This window comes from Syngnathoides biaculeatus, chromosome 3, assembly GCF_019802595.1.
Source record: "Syngnathoides biaculeatus isolate LvHL_M chromosome 3, ASM1980259v1, whole genome shotgun sequence".
Taxonomy (NCBI): domain Eukaryota; kingdom Metazoa; phylum Chordata; class Actinopteri; order Syngnathiformes; family Syngnathidae; genus Syngnathoides; species Syngnathoides biaculeatus.
The window spans coordinates 35,279,965-35,297,157 of record NC_084642.1 but is presented as its reverse complement, the minus strand read 5'-3'; the positions used below and the strand labels follow the sequence as shown (position 1 = coordinate 35,297,157).

Sequence of the window (17,193 nt, the reverse complement as noted above, 5' to 3'; positions counted from 1 at the left end):
AAAAGATATGTGTTCCTTTCTCATGAACAGTCACTTCATTAGTCTGGCAACTTTTGGAATGTACCAAAGATGGAGATTCAGCATCTGCTCATTCGATGTCAACTTTTTGTGCAAAAGATGCTTCCTGCAACATCTGTAACTACCCATCCATCCATTATCTACCGCTTTTCCTGGTCGGGTCGTGGGGGAAGTAGCTTCAGCAAGTATACCCAAACTTCCATTTGCCCAGCCACTTGTTCCAGCTCTTCTGAAGGGATCCTGAGGCGTTCCCAAGCCAACTGAGAGACATAGTCTCTCCAGTGTGTCCTGGGTCGTCCTCGGGGTCTCTTTCCGGAAGGACATGACTGGAATGCCACACCGGGGAGGCGTCCAGGAGGCATCCAGATCAGATGCCCCAGCCAACCTCATCTGGCTTCTCTCAATGCGAAGGAGCAGCAGCTCGACACTGAGCCCCTCCTTGGATGACCGAGCTTCTCACCCTATCTCTAAGGGAGAGCCGGGACACCCTGCGGAGGAAACTAATTTCAGCCGCTTGTATCCGGGATCTTGTTCTTTCAGTCACGACCCACAGCTCATGCCCATAGGTGAGGGTAGGAACGTAGATCGACTGGTAAATTGAGAGCTTCGCCTTTCGACTTAGCGCTCTCTTTACCACAATGGACTGGTAAAAAGTCTGAATTAGTGCAGATGCTGCACCAATCAGTCTGTCGATCTTCCACTCCATTCTTCCCTCACTCGTGAACAAGACCCCAAGATACTTGAACTCCTCCACTTGGGGCAGGATCTCATCCGCGACGTGAAGAGGGCACACCACCCTTTTCCAACTGACGACCATAGTCTCGGATTTGGAGGTGCTGATTCTCATCCCAGCCGCTTCACACTCGGCTTTGAATCGCTCCAGTGGGAGATGGCAATTGCGGCTTGATGAAGCCAACAGAACCACATCATCTGCAAAGAGCAGAGATGTGATGCCGAGGCCACCAAACTGGACACCCTCTACACCTGAGCTGCGCCAAGAAATTCTGTCCATAAAAGCTATGAACAAAATCGGTGACAAAGGGCAGCCTTGGCAGAGTCCAACTCTCACCGGAAACGAGTCCAACTTATTGCAGGCAATGCGGACCAAACTCTGATAGCAGTCGTACAGGACCGAGCAGCTCATATCAGGGGGTTCGGTACCCCATACTCCCGAAGAACCCCTCACAGGAATCCCCGAGGCACACAGTTGAATGTCTTCTCCAAGTCCACAAAACAGATGTAGACTGATTGGGCATGCTCCCATGCACCCTCGGGGATCCTGCCGAGGGTGTACTGCTGGTCCACTGTTCCACGGCCAGGACGAAAACCACATTTTTCCTCCTGAATCCGAGACTTTGCTTCCCGACGGGCCCTCCTCTCTAGTACCCCAGAGAAACATTACCAGGGAGGCTGAGGAGTGTGATACAGTTGGAACACACTCTCCGTGCACCCTTCTTGAAAAGGGGGAGCACCACCCAGTCTGCCAATCCAGAGGCACTGTCCCTGATGTCCATGCGATGTTGCAGAGGCGTGTCAACCAGGACAGCCCCACAACATCCAGAGCCTTTAGGAACTCCGGGCAAATCTCATCCACCCCCGGGGCCCTGCCACCAAGGAGCTTTTTAACCACCTCGGTGACCTCAACCCCAGAGATGGAAGAGCCCCCCGCCTCAGAGCACCCAGACTCAGGTTCCTCTCGGCAAGGCGTGTTGGTGGAATTGAAGAGGTCTTCGAAGTATTCTCCCCACCGACTCACAACATCCCGAGTTGAGGTCAGGAGCGCCCCGTCCCCATTATACACAGTGTTGACGGCGCACTGCTTACCCCCCCCCCCCCCCGAGATGCCAGACGGTGGACCAGAATTTTCTCAAAGCCGTCCTGAAGTCATTCTCCATGGCCTCACCGAACTCCTCCCACGCCTGGGTTTTTGCCTCAGCTACTACTGAAGCTGCATTCCGCTTGGCCACCCAGGACCTATCAGCTGCGTCCGGAGTCCCACAGGCCAGAAATGCCCGATAGGATTTCTTCTTCAGCTTGACAGCATCCCTTCTTAATCGCGCCCTTCCAGGTCTCACTGTCATTGCCCACATGGGCATTGAAGTCCCCCAGCAGAATGATGGCGTCGCCAGAGAGGGCACTCTCCAGCACTCCCTCTCAGGACTCCATAACGGGTGGGTACTCTGCACTGCTGATTGGTGCACAAACAACAGGCACGACCTGTCCCCCTACCTGGAGGTGGAGGGAGGCTACCCTCTCATCCACCGGGGTAAACCCCAACGTACAGGCCCCAAACTGGGGGGCAAGTATACCCACACATCTCCTATTCTGTGAGTGACCAGGATGTAATACTGCTTGTTTTAATCCTACGTAGTATTTTATTAAAATGAAAAAAAAACACCCTGCACGAATAAATAAACAAATAAAAGGTTTGTATCCATCTATCAATTTTCTTAGCCGCTTATCCTCACAAGGGTCGAGGGAGTGCTGTAGCCTATCCCAACTGTTAACAGACAGGAGGCAGGGTACACCCTGAACTGGTTGCCAGGCAATCGCAGGGCACATTGAGACAAACAGCCGCACTCACAATCACACCTAGGGGCAATTAAGAGTGTCCAATTAATATATGTTTTTTGGATATGGAATGAAACCGGAGTTCCCGGAGGAAACCCACGCGGGCACAGGGAGAACATGCAAACTCCACAGAGGTGGGTCCGGGCTGATCCACCGTTCCGGTTAAACAATTTGCGGTAATGAAATATTTTTCGCTCAGAATGACATATGCTACTTTAATTCATTCATGTCAACAGTGTTCAAAGTTTTCAGGAAATAAAAGATGATCAACATACTTCCGCAACTTGTCTTTTAACAAAAGCTTTTCGCAGTTTTGGTACTTTCTGGGGGGTCTGCGCATGTCAAACCGTCTGTCCAGGTTCAGCAGTTGATCCAAGTTCGCATTTGGTCCCTTTACCAACACCAATTTGTTCAGGTGTTGGAACTGGTTGTATGGTTGACAGTGATCCAGTTTTTTACATTCAAAACCCATCTCAGACCTGAGTCCGCCAGTAAAATAGTCCAGGGTGAAATGTCCATTGCATATGACAGGCTGCTGACCAGGTTTGGAAAAATTAGCTCTCTTCGTTTGCACAAACATGACAGACTGTCTTCTAAGGCTTGGGAAAATAATGTAAACTGTGACAGGAAAAAAATTAATTTGAATTGCTACAAAAATGAACCACACATGTCTTCACCATTTTTATGGATTGGTTTTAGCTAACAATCACTGAGGAATTCTTGAAACAAATGCTTTTTTTTCTTCAGCATCAAGAAGCAATGCTACGACTATTAGCTAGTCCCACAACAGCAGGTCTCCTAGCTATGACATCATAGGTAAGCCACAGGAAAGGAGGCTTTTTTCAGGTATGGGAAACAAGGTCACAGTTCGCACACTTTAATTCATAAATACTTTTGTTTTTCGGTAAAAGCATCCAACAAGATGTCAATTGTATGGTATAGCTAAACATATATTTTTTTGTCTAGATAAGATCATTTGTTTTCGAAAATTTATGTTACATACACCTAAAGTATTTATTTCTGGTATTCTATATCAGCATTTTGTCTCAATCATAGCTCTTGGCAACCATTTAAAATAGCTTGTATTTCTCTCCTTTGCTGCATCATTTACATAAATGACGGAGAGACTGATAAACTGACAGAGTAATCATGATGTTTAATGCTGGGTGTTAGGATTCAATGAGGGTGTGAACACAAAGGACATTATGCCCCAACCAACAGAGCAGCAAAACTGTTGCACTGAAGAATCACAGAGAGGATTACTCGTGTGGGGAAATCGCTCGTGTCTCTATGTCAGTGATCATAAATTCATGCCGCCCTTTCTTCTATGCTCTCACTGAAGATGTTTGTAATTCGGTGGGGTAAATTGTACACTACATTGGCAAACAGATACAACAAAGGACTAAATTCAAAACATATTTAAAATCAATTTGATATACAGAAGAGAGCATATTATACCATATATTCCACCATTAGTGTCATTGTATTAATTTTTATAATTTATTTTTTTCAATATACCGGGTGAAACGGGGGAACAGCTGAAGAGCATTGGCCTCATAATTCTGAGGACAGGGGTTCAAATCTCGGCTCTGCTGTGTGGAGTTAGCATGTTCACCACGTGCCTGCGTGGCTTTTCTCCGAGCACTCCGGTTTCCTCCCAAATACCAAAAACATGCATTCATAGGACACTCTAAATTGCCCTTAGATGTGATAGTAAGTACGGCTGTTGTCTGTCTAGATGTGCCCTGGACTGGAAACCAATTCAGGGTGTACCCTTCCTCCTGCCAGTTAACAGCTTGGAATGGCTCCAGCACTCTTGTGACTCTCGTGAGGATAAGCGGCTGAGAAAATTGATTGATGGATGGATATATATACAGAACTGATATACATTTGTTTTATCTATGTCAGTAGCATATACAGTACATGTGGTGACAGGCAGACCGATCAAATCCTCTCCACTGGATGGTAAAAGGTGAAATAAACCTCTCCATCCAGTCAGCCGTCCATCCATCCATTTTCTAGGCCTTTAATCTTCAGGAGGGTCGCGGGAGTCGATTGCAATCACACTCACACCTAGGGGCAATTTATATGCTCCAATCCATGCATGTTTTTGGGATGGGGAGGAAACCGGAGTGTCCGGATAAAACCCACGCAGGTACAGGGAGAACATGCAAACTCCACACAGGCAGGGCCAGGATTCAAACTCCAGTCTTCAGAATTGTGAGGCCACAGCTACATCTACATCTACATCTACAGCTACAGCTACAGCTGTGCCACCGTGCCACCAAACTCGTCTATCCACTTGTTGCAATTCATACAACTGAATAAGCCATGGCTACCTGCAAATGTACCCAACTTTGTCCATCCAGTCATCCATCCATTTTCTTAGCTGATTATCCTCATGAGGGTTGTCGGAGTTCTGGAGCCTATCCCAGCTGTTAACAGACAGGGGACTGGATACACTAACTGGTTGCCAGCCAATCGCAGGGCACATGGAGACAGATAGCAGTCGCACTCACAATCACACAGAGGGGCAATTTAGACTCTCCAATTATCGACTGGTCGATCATAAGGCAGTCTTGGTCGATCACGTGAAGCCTGACGTCTTTATTTTTTAAGATTTCCACAGCACATGGAACTTTCTCTAAAAACGACCTGCTGCTGAGCCACATATTCTTCTGTCTAGTTTACCTTACATCCAGGATGAAAGCACTGACAATACAGTGCACAAAAAGCTAATTCTGTATTGTAAATATAGGAGGCAACATAATATTAATCTTAAAACTGTTTGGGAGGATCATTCAGCTTTCAATATGCATTGCTAAAGATATTCTGCAAGCAATAATCCAGTGTAACACCAAAAAAAACAGACGGGAATTTTTTTTGTGGATTACAAGAAAATAAATTAAATAAAGTTGGAAACGACCTTTCAAATTTATAGTTCATAGTTGGGTTAGTTTGGTTAGCAATGTGTTTTTTAGTTGGGTTAGTTTGGTTAGCAATGTGTTTTTTTGTTTGTTGACATTTTCATTGTAAGTTTGCAAAAACAAAATTGTTCTGAAAAAGGTTTTGATGGGAATGTAATTGCTGTAATCTGAATGTTTGAATGAGCCATGTAATTACAATGGAGGATACTGATCTGACCACAGTGCATATGTCTGATGTTGCTCACAGTGGTCAAATGTAGCGCTCATGGGCTTAGACTGTTTGCTCAGGTCTGTAAAAAATTAGAGAGAACATTGACATCAACCGATCATCCATCCCGTCGCTTGATTCAGCTGTGGCAGATACGTCGATCGCACGCACATAAAGGCACATTCTAGCAAGGTGGGCTCCTATTTACAGTCTCTCTTTTGGTTTCTCTTACCCCACCCCTCGCCCGTCGGTAGATTGTGAGAGGTTGGCTACTTGAAAAGTAGATCTTGGGGTCCCTGGAGCCTCACTCTTCCCTCAACACCACAAAACATGATTTTGACGTATACAGCTTTTTGTAACTCCCACCATGAAAATCCTCTCGAGGGATTTGTTTTCGAGAAGAAGCAGGAAGCAACGTAAAGGACAGCGGCCCCCCCAAGTGAACTCGTTTGTTTCCATTAGTTTTACCCGCGGGAAGGTATCTCGTTGTTCCTTCGTGTTAGCCAAAATGCCGGCTCATTGCATTGGTGGGCATTGTTTGAACACTCGGGAGAATGGATTTACCCTCCATAGGTTTGCAAGAGACTCGGTTCATTGTGAAAAATGGATTGCACGAGTGCAGAGGACGAGAGCTTTGTGGGTTCCGAATGACAGGTAGGTGTGTATGCAGCTACTAAAAAGAATAATAGTTTGGGGCGGACCACGTAATCGGTCTCTCATAACATAACAAAAGATCCACGTACAAAATGTGTTGATGTACGCGTCAGACGGCGTCGGGGTGCTGCGCGGATAGCGGCGAATCTGAAGAACCCAGCAAATAATGCCTCACTCAGCCGCGTGCGCGCAGTAATGCGCCACGGCTCAACGGTGTTCATCGAGTACTGCGGCAGCTATGAACCTCCCCCTAAAAGCAGTACGGCTCAGTTCCATTATATGCCACCACGGCGCCGAAAATCAGCCACACCGACTGAGGCGCCGCGTTCGGCGTTCACGGCTTATGCCAAGGCTCCGCATCGGCCTTTGCAGACGGGGGCGGCTCTGAAGAACCCAACCGAGAATGCCTCTCTCAGACACGTGCGCGCAGTAAAGCGCCCCGGCTCGACTGTGTTGTTCATCGCGTACTGCGGCGTCTATGAACAACCCCCTGAGCCAAACCGGCTGACTGCGATGAGCCACGATGGCTCATCTCCGCCGCGGAAGTGGATCAGACGGGGATGCGGTTTGGGCGTGATCGCATATCATGTGAATATGGCTCGAAACAATAGTGCAATACTGCCCCAAGGGCTCGGAACAATAGTGTAATATTGGCCTGGTAACTTCACTCGGTTGTGTGGTGTTCTCCTTTTCGAAAAGAGCTTCCGTGTCAGAAGGGGCGCATTTTTCTCCCATAGTTAGGGTGTGTTTTCATTGGCGAATGTCCGGGTGATGTCACAGACGGAGGATGGAGCCAATATGGCGACCACTTGGATATCGTAGAATGACACTTCTGCAACTTTGCACATAGATGACGTCCTTTCCACTCACACTTATTTTTTCATATAGAAATTGAAATGAATAATGTTATATGTATTTTCATGACAATATCTATTTTAGAATGTTCATAGGGATGACACATGGCCTTTAAATTTTTCTGTCACACCTATGGCACGGTTCTGCTGCCCTCACACATGCCCTGTACTATTCTAACATCTTCTCTGCCACTCCAGACTTCAGCATGCATTAGCACAGTTCCTCTCTTGGTCATACGTCAAATGTTGGTGTTATTTTCAACCTTAGCCTGTTTACATATAGCACCCCGTAACCTCACTGGTACAAATATTTACGGGCCTAATTGCTGTTCGAAAATATAGGTTGGTTTGCTTATGTATGGAAGAAACATTATTTTAAATTTTTGAGTGAAGAATTGGTTTAGTTAAAAGCAGCATCTATTACAATACACATAATTAAATCATTCATTATTTTGTATGAAAAAAAAGAAACATTTGATGCTACATTTCCATCCATCTATTTTCTTTGCCGTTTATCCTCACAAGGGTTGTGGGGAGTGCTGGAGCCTATCCCAGCTGTCAACGGGCAGGAGGCGGGGTACACCCTGAACTGGTTGCCAAACAATCGCAGGGCACATTGAGACAAACAGACGCACTCACAATCACACCTTGGGGCAATTTAGAGTTAATTTTGCATGTTTTTGGAATGTGGGAGGAAACCGGAGTGCCCGGAGGAAACCCACGCAGGCACGGGGACAACATGCAAACTCCACACAGGCGGATCCGGGATTGAACCCAGGACCTCAGAACTGTGAGGCCAACGCTTTCCCAACTGACCCACTGTGCCGCCGTGCTATATTTAACTTTTCTTATTTTGCCATAGTCCTCTCCCTGATGATGATCAATTAAAAGAAACTAGTAGCATTCATTCAAAACAGATTGTACCAGCTTATTTTCTTCTTGCTTACTCTTGTTGCACTTGAGCGTCCTCAAAATATCTGTGCACGTCGCTGGAGAAGAGGTATAATGAAACAAACAATTCCTTTATGTATATCAGATGAAATACGTGCATCTGTTGAAGACCATCTTGTTGTTCTCCAGAGTTTGACTACAAGGAAAGGAGGAATGCAGCAAGTGCAGTGATACCTAAGCAGATTCAGTGTCCACCATAGCTTTAAACTTCAGACAAGAGAACTGCACGTTTACAGTATGACTATATCCAGTGCTGTACACAAAAAGATGTTTCAATACATCAATTGTTCAATACATATGGAGCCCTAGTACTTTTTTATTTTATTTTTTTAATTGCAAGTGTGAAACAGAATTTTCATTGACAAAATCTTTTACTTTTTCAAAATGCATCTCTATCGTGAACAATAAAGATTAATTCAATGACGTTATGATCTGATCATTGTGGTTTCCTTTTTTCCATGTTGTGTATCGTAACTGTTCAGTGCTGTTTTTCATTTTGATTGACACAGGGTTGCATTTGGCAATGTTTGGTTTTGCTAATGTAGCTTGAATATTGGGTTTTGAAATTCCATCCATTCATCCATCCATCCATCCATTTTCCCAAGCTGACCCTTACAAGGGTCACAACAGTGCCAGAGCCTATCCCAGTTAATATTGGGGAAAAGGCAGATTACAACCTGAACTGCTCAAAAGTCAATAAAAGGCCACATGCCATTCATATCTACGAGAAATTTACATTCTTCATTTTACTGGGCATGTTTTTGGGATGTGGAAGGAAACTAGAGTACCCGGAGAAAACCCACACAGCCATATGAAGACCATGCAAACTTCACACAGGGGAGGCTGAATTTCAACCCAGGTCATCAGAACTGTGTGGTGGGTGTACCCAACAGTCAATCACCGTGCTGCCACTGTAAACTATAAACATTTAAATTATTAGAAGAAAAAATAAATTACGTTATTGACAAAATTCAAATAAATTGAGAACCACCTGTAAATCTGTTGCTATTGTTTTAGTAGTAGCAAAAACATTAACAGTTATGATGTAGAAAATGCATCTCCATCTTGACAAATAATTAACATAGCATTACTTTTCGTAATACATTTATTCCACTTTCTTTTCCGTTCATGAATCTTTCGTTCTTGCTTCTCTCTTTCTAGCTGTGTGCCACATCTGGGTTCTCATTTATTAAGAGTTTTATCACCCAAATGTGTGTACAAAACATTGGAAAGGAACAAATATTTCCGTGCAAAGAATTGAATTTATCAAGTGGGACATATAAATGGGGACATAGGTTAATTTGCACACAGCTTGGATGATGCACACTCTCAAAATCATGTGCTAGAACACAAACTACAAATAGAATGCACTAAGATAGTAACTAAAGCCACAGTGCACATCCAGCTCTTGTCTTCACGGAGGCTCTTCGCCACCAAGATATCTTAGCCATAGAATGGAGGCATGTGTGGCATTTTGCCATCAACACGAAGCCAAATCATGCCAACGTGCAATTATTTCCCTTGACACAATTTAAACCCAGTTGCCTTCCAGGCATCACAAAAAAAGAAAAAACATTGAACAAGGGTCTTCCAAACATATAGCTGTAGCCATATATTGTAAATTTCATTTAAAGCACAATCTAACAACTAATTAATCAATGTGAACAGAAAAGAGGGCTTGTTGTTGTATTCATATTAAAATATACTGTATATACAGTTTTCAATGGTCCCAAATCCATCACACTCCTTTGTTGCAGCCTGGTATATGTATAGTATTGAATCTAGTAGAAAATATGCCAATAAAGTCGCGAATGTACCTGTACATGTATGTAGCGGTAAAATGACAAAAAAAAAAAAAAAAAAACAAGGACATGCCACTCCATAACCATTAATGTCTTCAAATATTACAGCAACCAAAAAAAATCTCTGAAATCAATTATTGTAGGCAGACGCACACAATACTGACCTCTGGTAATACTATGAATGCTCCAGTCATAATGGTGAGGACAATGTTGATCCCAAATAACCAGCGAAGAAATATGAAGTAGGAGGCGACGCCCGACCCAAAATGACCTCACCACAGAGAAGACATTTATATTAGAATTTTATGCAATGAATATCAATACCCGTACAGTCGAAAATATTTTGCAAACATAATTCTTGAACATCCATCCATCCATTTCCTTTTGCCGCTTATCCTCACGAGGATCGTGGACAGTGCTGGAGCCTATCCCAGCTGTCAACATGCAGGAGGCGGTACACCCTGACCTGGTTGCCGGCCAATCGCAGGGTACATAGAGACAAACAGCCACACTCACAATCACACCTAGGGGCAATTTAGAGTGTCCAATTCGTGTCGCATGTTTTTGGGATGTGGAAGGAAACCGGCGTGCCCGGAGACAACCCACGCAGGTACGGGGAGAACATGCAAACTCCACACAGAGAGGGACAGGATTGTATATATATACATATAATATGAAACAAAAAGGGGCAAAAGACTTACTTTCAATTTTCTTAATCCTCACTTCCCAAGGAATAAAAACAACCACAATGTTATAAAGGACACGGGATATTTTCTTCAGCATCTGCAGAAAGACAAAATAGGGTGAGAGACAACATCTGTTTGTTATAATGCCTTTTAGTTATTGTCATGCTCCTGGCTTCCTGCCCAGACTGGGCGTGGCCAGCCAATGAGTCAGAGCACACCTGCACCTTGTTCCAGCTGATGCCTCCCAGTATATATAGGACTTGGGGGACAACTTGTCCTTCGCTAGATCGTCGTCCTTGATGCCTCGTTCCCGCACTCCTGTTTGCCTGACTTCTGCTCTCCGTGTACCGACCCACGCCTGTCCACTGACCACCCTCATAAGCCTGCCGTACTATTACTTCTGCCTGGTTTGGACTGCCTACCTGAACACTGACCTTGGACTGAATAAAGGTTTCCTCTGCACCGTCTGCGTGTCTCTGGAGTCGTGCATTTGGGTCCGCCCTCGTGCCCCGTTCATGACAGAACGATCTAGCCATAACATGGACCCAGCCGACTCCGAAGCCATCCGCCGTGTGCTGCAAGAGGCTGCTCTCCAGGTTACTAATCAACGGACCCATGAGCTCTGCGCCCAGCTGAAACCGCGGCTAGTGCTCAAGCTAGCGCGGCTGCTACGCCAACGAGTGTCGTTTCGCCTGTTACGGAGCCTCCCCGTGCCGGCATAACTCCACTTTACCGACCAGAGCGGTTCTCAGGCGACTCCGGCAACGTCAAGCCCTTCCTGGCGCAGTGCCACCTCCATTTTGAACTGCAAGCTTCCGCTTTTCCCTCGGACGGCTCCCGTATCGCCTTCGTCATTTCCCACATGACGGGGAGGGCGGAGGCGTAGGCCACTGCCGAGTGGAGTCGTAACTCGGAGATCTGCCGCTCATGGACGAGGTTCCTCTGCGCACTCACCCAGGTTTTCCAGTACGCGGCTGCTGAACGCCAGGCAGCGTCCTCACTCATGACAATTCGTCAAGGACGTCGCCGCGTGTCCGACTACGCCATCCGGATCCGGGCTGGCGAGAGCCGTTGGAACGAGGAAGCCCTCCATGACGCGTTTTACCAGGGACTGTCCCCACAGATCCGTGGCCACTTCGTCGGTCGGCGACGGGAGGGTCGCTGTTTTTACTGCGGGCGTTTGGGACACTTGATTGGCCGCTGCCCGATTCGACCAGAGCACTCCGACATCATAATCTCAGTAGTGTGCGGTATACCGCGGCGGAGTCAGGGAGGTCCCTTCTTCACCTCACCTTCGGAACGGACTCCCGTTCATGCTCTGTGACGCCTTTCATAGATTCCGGGTCGGATGCAAACCTGATAAATCCCCACGTGGTCGAGGAGCTGGGGGCAGCAACTTTCCCCACGCAACGGCTTCGTCACGCCTATGCCGCCAACGTCAAGTTCCTTTGTCGGGTTATACATCGCGCTCAGACGCTACGTATGAGCTTTCCGAACGCTCACTCGGAGCGTATTAGCTTTCAGGTCTTCAACGCACGTAGTAGCGAAATCATCCTGGGCAGCCTGTGGCTCAAAGAACATAACCTGCACATAGATTGGGCCACGGGTCAGATCAAGACTTGGGGAGAGGACTGTCGCAGATGGTGTTTCGCTGTCCAGGAAAACAAGGGTATTCAAGTGGCGCCGGTTCGGCTAACAGAACCTAATACCGCCCCGGAGCTGACCGCGGTGCCCTCCTGCTACCATGACCTCCGGGAGGTCTTCTCTGAACCTAAGGCAAAGTCTCTGCCACCACATCGGTCATACGACTGCGCGATTGAACTCCTGCCAGGCACCTTCCCTACCAGAGGGAAACTGTTCTCTTTAACAGGACCAGAGCATCAAGCCATGAGGGACTACATCGAGGACTCGCTGGCAGCTGGGCTCATTCGCCCCTCATCCTCACCAGCCGGTGTGGGGTTTTTTTTGTCAAGAAGGACTCCATGCTGCGACCCTGCGTCGACTACCAAGGACTGAACGACATCACAGTCAAGAACCGGTACCCCTTGCCGGTGATCGCTACAGCATTCGAACTCCTTCAGGGAGCCCGGATCTTCACCAAGCTTGACTTGCGCAGCGCTTACCACCATAAGGACTTGGGGGACGACTTGTCCTTCGCTAGATCGTCGTCCTTGATGCCTCGTTCCCGCACTCCTGTTTGCCTGACTTCTGCTCTCCGTGTACCGACCCACGCCTGCCGTACTATTACTTCTGCCTGGTTTGGACTGCCTACCTGAACGCTGACCTTGGACTGAATAAAGGTTTCCTCTGCACCGTCTCCGTGTCTCTGGAGTCGTGCATTTGGGTCTGCCCCGGTGCCCCGTTCATGACAGTTATATGTTCTTCTACATGTTTATACATGATTCATCCAAACACTGGTAAAGGTGACAGCAACAATCATCTAAGTTTTATTTTGCAGCAGATATTTATTCTTTCCGTGTATGTTGATGTGTTTGGTGACCTAGACCCATTTTCTAACAATACAATCCCATCAAAGTTGCTTGATAACAGTGTCAGTTAGTGTTGTAACACTAAAGTCCAGAATTGGTCTTGAACTTCAGGTCACATTTTGAGGATCTTGGTCTTGGGCATGACTCACAAAAGTCTTGGTCTCAGACTGGCCATAATTTATCAAGACCGGTCAAGACCAGTCCTCATGATCTTTTCTTCAACTCCCATTAAAAGGATAATCAGGAGAAGCATTTGGTAAAACAATAAATACCTTTAACTTATATGTTATTGACTAGGGTATTAGACAGGTAATATAACATTAACCCTAATATCAGAGAATACATTTTTGTCTCTCTAAGATGAGTATTTATGGAAAGAGATTTAAATTCCACCCTTTATGGGCTTTATTTAACAGTATCATTCTTTGCCTGTAGTACGTGCTAAATAGACTTTTCACTCTTTGTACCATTAGCAGAACTCATAAACTACAGTAGCCTTTGTCATGAGCAAGAGGGGCGTGGCCCAGTCACCACTCCGAGCGGTTTCATCTCTGACACCTGTCACCGGTCACAGCTGTGTCACATGAGGCACTGTGATTAGACAATGTATTGAAGTTGGAGTTTTGTCACTGGTTTTTGCCAGTTCGTTGAGTATGCTTTCCCGCATCCAGGGTTACTCTGCAACTGAGCCATTATAGCCCAGTCATGCTTTTGGTTACACTCTTTAGTTAACTCATAGTTATCGGACATTGTTTCTTGTCTTTTGGATCCTGCCTTCTTGGACTGTGTTGTCGTGCACAACTTTCATTTATAATAAAACCCACTGAACATCATGTCCTCTTATTGGAGTCCTGCATTTGGGTCTGCCGGTGCACCGTTGGTTCGTGACAACCTTAGACTCGTGTTTTATCATCAATCCATTTTGTTTGCTGCTTATCCTCACGAGTGTTGCGATGAGTGCTGCCGTTGACAGCTGGGATAGGCTCCAGCACTCCTCTCTCTCTCTCTCTCTCTCTATATATATATATATATATATATATATATAGATAGATAGATACATCCCATCCATTTTCTTTGCCGCTTATCCTCACGAGGGTCATGGGGAGCCTATGCAGCATTCCCCGCAACCTTCGTGAGGATAAGCGGCAAAGAAAATGGATGGATTTTTCAAATGACTATTACTGTACATTGCAAAAAGTTGCCAACAATCACACTTTGTTGAAAAGTTTATATGAAAAATTCTCTCCCTCAGTCTGTGACACATCGAGTTTTGCCATTCTCTTTCTTCTTCTCTGAAGATGCAATGCATTATGGTCACTACTTTTTGGTGTGGTTTTTTTTTTTGGAATTTTTTTGTGCACTAGATACAGTATTGTTCTGAAATCAATCAGTTAGCGTTCGGACAGCACTACAATATGGCATGAGTGTTTTCGGATAGAGCATTGGTCTCGTCTTGGTCCTGTGAGTTTTGGACTCCAGGAAGTCTCAGATAGTCTTGAGCACAACAGTATAGTATTAGTAGTACCATGCTCTTTCAACCTTTGCATCTTTTGATACAACAGCAACTGCAATGAGATGAGAAGATGGTAAACATGACTAGTGTAAATAATTTCTGCTTTTTATTGCAATTTAAGACGACTTTTAAAACACAACTGTGAAGCTGTATTCAAGATAATTTTTCTGGACTGTAATCTTCATATGACTGCATAAATTGGAAATGATTCTTGACGGTGTCATCACAGGCAATGCTGAGTTTTCAATCAACCACAACCCAAACTAGTTATAAATTAATTCTTCCTCAGCCTGCATGCTTAAGACAATTTATTGTAATTGTGCCTGAGCAGCTTTAACACTGTAATTAAACAGCACTATAACAACAGGCACAAAATTTACTCTGACTGCATTATTGACAACACAGTTTCCTCATGCCCAAATTTATCTAAATGAAACAGAACAGTTAAAGTAGATCAAGATATTCTGAAACGGGCAGAGGTAATCTTCCTTTGCGAATTATTATGGCTGTGCTCATCAGATTATATTGCAGTGAAGTCGTAAATATTGAAAAAGGGTCTCTCAGCAAATATTCAGCTGCTGTGCAGGGCATATACATTATTTACGTTGGTCTTTCCAGATATATTTAGATTAAACGGAGGTGAATGGTGACAGCATTAGAAATGAAATACAGTATAAAGGTAACATAAATGTACATAAATCCTGTCAACTCTAGGGAAGGGATCACCCACAAAATCCCCCATTTTTCTTAAAGGAAATATCATGCGTTGCATTACATGCATCGTGTGATTGATTCATTGAGTGCAGAAATACAGACAGGAAAACAATATCTAGGGTCTGTGTTGGACAATTAATTACTATCCAAAGAATACAAATCAATAAAAACATTGTTGTCATGTAACTGTAACCTTTTTTCATGTATTTACAAAACAATTACAGTTTAGCAGCATGACCGTGGCTGCTTGGACATTTGAGTAATGAGCCTATGGTATTTATAAAGTAAGGGTGTTTAACGATTCACCTTTTTTGGTGGCAACCAAGCTACCTTTTTAAACAGTATAATTTCATCCTTCAAAGGAAGGTCCGTGTTCTACAGTAGACCCACCCTTTCAACCTGGCTTTAAACCCAACCAAGGCACAAAGAGCCCAAATCAAAATTGCAAAAGACCTCCTCTTGTCTGCCAACCCAGGACGTAATTATTTTCAGTGTTCTTGATAGCTCTGCTGCTTTCAAAACTATCATCCAGCATCCATCCCGAACACATCGACCTCACCAGTACAGCATTTTTTCTGGATCCTCTCATACCTTTCCAACACAAAACAGTTTTTTGCCATCGCTACCCCAGATTTACACAAGTTCCAGTTAACCAAGATATGTCACAAGTTGACAGCATCCTGTGTCCTTCCCCAGTTCAGTGTCTCAAAAGTATTCTAACAATCAATCCCTTCTACCAAATACAGTAGTTGGACCAACCTTCAGTGATGTTTTGTGTTGTGTAACACATGTATGTCTGGTTGTTGTTTTTTGTAATCCTAAATTACACTTTTTCATTATCAAAATTAAATAATGGTTTTTGATATACAGCACATTAAATCATACTACAGGGAGAATCCTCAGGTTAAAACGGTCTTGACTTAAAACGTTTCAACTTTACAATGCCCTTCCCCCATCCGCCATTTTGTCTAGCATAATGCTCATCCGTGTTTATGCGCCGAGAGTATCTTCACATTATTTAGACATTATAGCCCTAAATATGGAAGCTGTATCTTTTAGCAATGGTTCTCCAGCCAAAAGAAAATCCATTACCATGGAAACGAAGCTCAATATCGTAAAAAGGCAAGAGAAAGGAGAGACAAAGACAAACATCTTGGCTTCAGTCGGTCGACCGTGGTGACAATTATTCAAGACGTTTTAGCACATGTGAAAGGTTCCATTCCTATCTCGGATACAGTGATCACAGAACAATGTTTGTTGATACTTGTCGAGGTGGAGACGTTACTTATGTTATGGATTAAGGATCAGATTCCTTTGCAATAGTTAAGCACAGCTTCCCTTTCTTGTTCTCCATCCACCGCTCAGCAGTAATGGTAAGTACAGCATCTTATTTATTTATTTCAATGTATTTGTTTTTTATAAGAAGTATTTTTTACATAAATTCTGACTGTCATGGTGAAATCCGATTTACAACGAAATTCGATTTACATTACCAGCATAGGAACGTAACTCGTTCATAACCCAAGGACTCCCAGTAGTGTGATTGTCATTTCGTATACATACATCTGCTCCTGCTGTTTGATAGCCTCTGGTTCTTGTCAGGCGTCCCTCATACCTCAATACTATCTCCCTAGCATGCCTGCGAAATACAACACATTGATCATTCAACATTTTTAAACTTAAAATGGTATTTAGAAAACAAGACAAGGAATATTTATCCAATCCCATACATGTAACTTCTCTATGCTCTTAAAAATGTATTTATATAAAACATGATACATGGATATGATAGTGCTATGATTCTGG

General features: G+C 44.6%; 1 protein-coding gene and 1 long non-coding RNA gene across 6 annotated transcripts in view; one reads left to right on the top strand and one right to left on the bottom strand.

Moving 5' to 3' along the window:
- The window catches only part of LOC133498566 (transmembrane channel-like protein 3), a 94,476-nt gene extending 82,863 nt beyond the window's left edge, over positions 1-11,613 (bottom strand). For 3 of the 4 annotated variants that reach the window (XM_061815571.1, XM_061815573.1, XM_061815574.1), the window contains exons 1-3: positions 10,890-11,613; positions 10,687-10,768; positions 10,150-10,256 (exon numbers count right to left, since the gene is read on the bottom strand). In XM_061815571.1, the coding sequence (XP_061671555.1) occupies positions 10,150-10,256; positions 10,687-10,768; positions 10,890-11,288 (588 nt within the window). In that variant the 5' untranslated portion in view covers positions 11,289-11,613. The remainder of the gene's footprint in view (positions 1-10,149; positions 10,257-10,686; positions 10,769-10,889) is intronic. The other variant, XM_061815572.1, reaches the window with a different exon arrangement.
- Positions 11,614-16,372: 4,759 nt separating this feature from the next.
- LOC133498570 (uncharacterized) overlaps positions 16,373-17,193 on the top strand; it is a 59,597-nt gene continuing 58,776 nt past the window's right edge. For both annotated transcript variants that reach the window (XR_009794346.1, XR_009794347.1), the window contains exon 1: positions 16,373-16,760. This is a non-coding gene — a long non-coding RNA (uncharacterized LOC133498570). The remainder of the gene's footprint in view (positions 16,761-17,193) is intronic.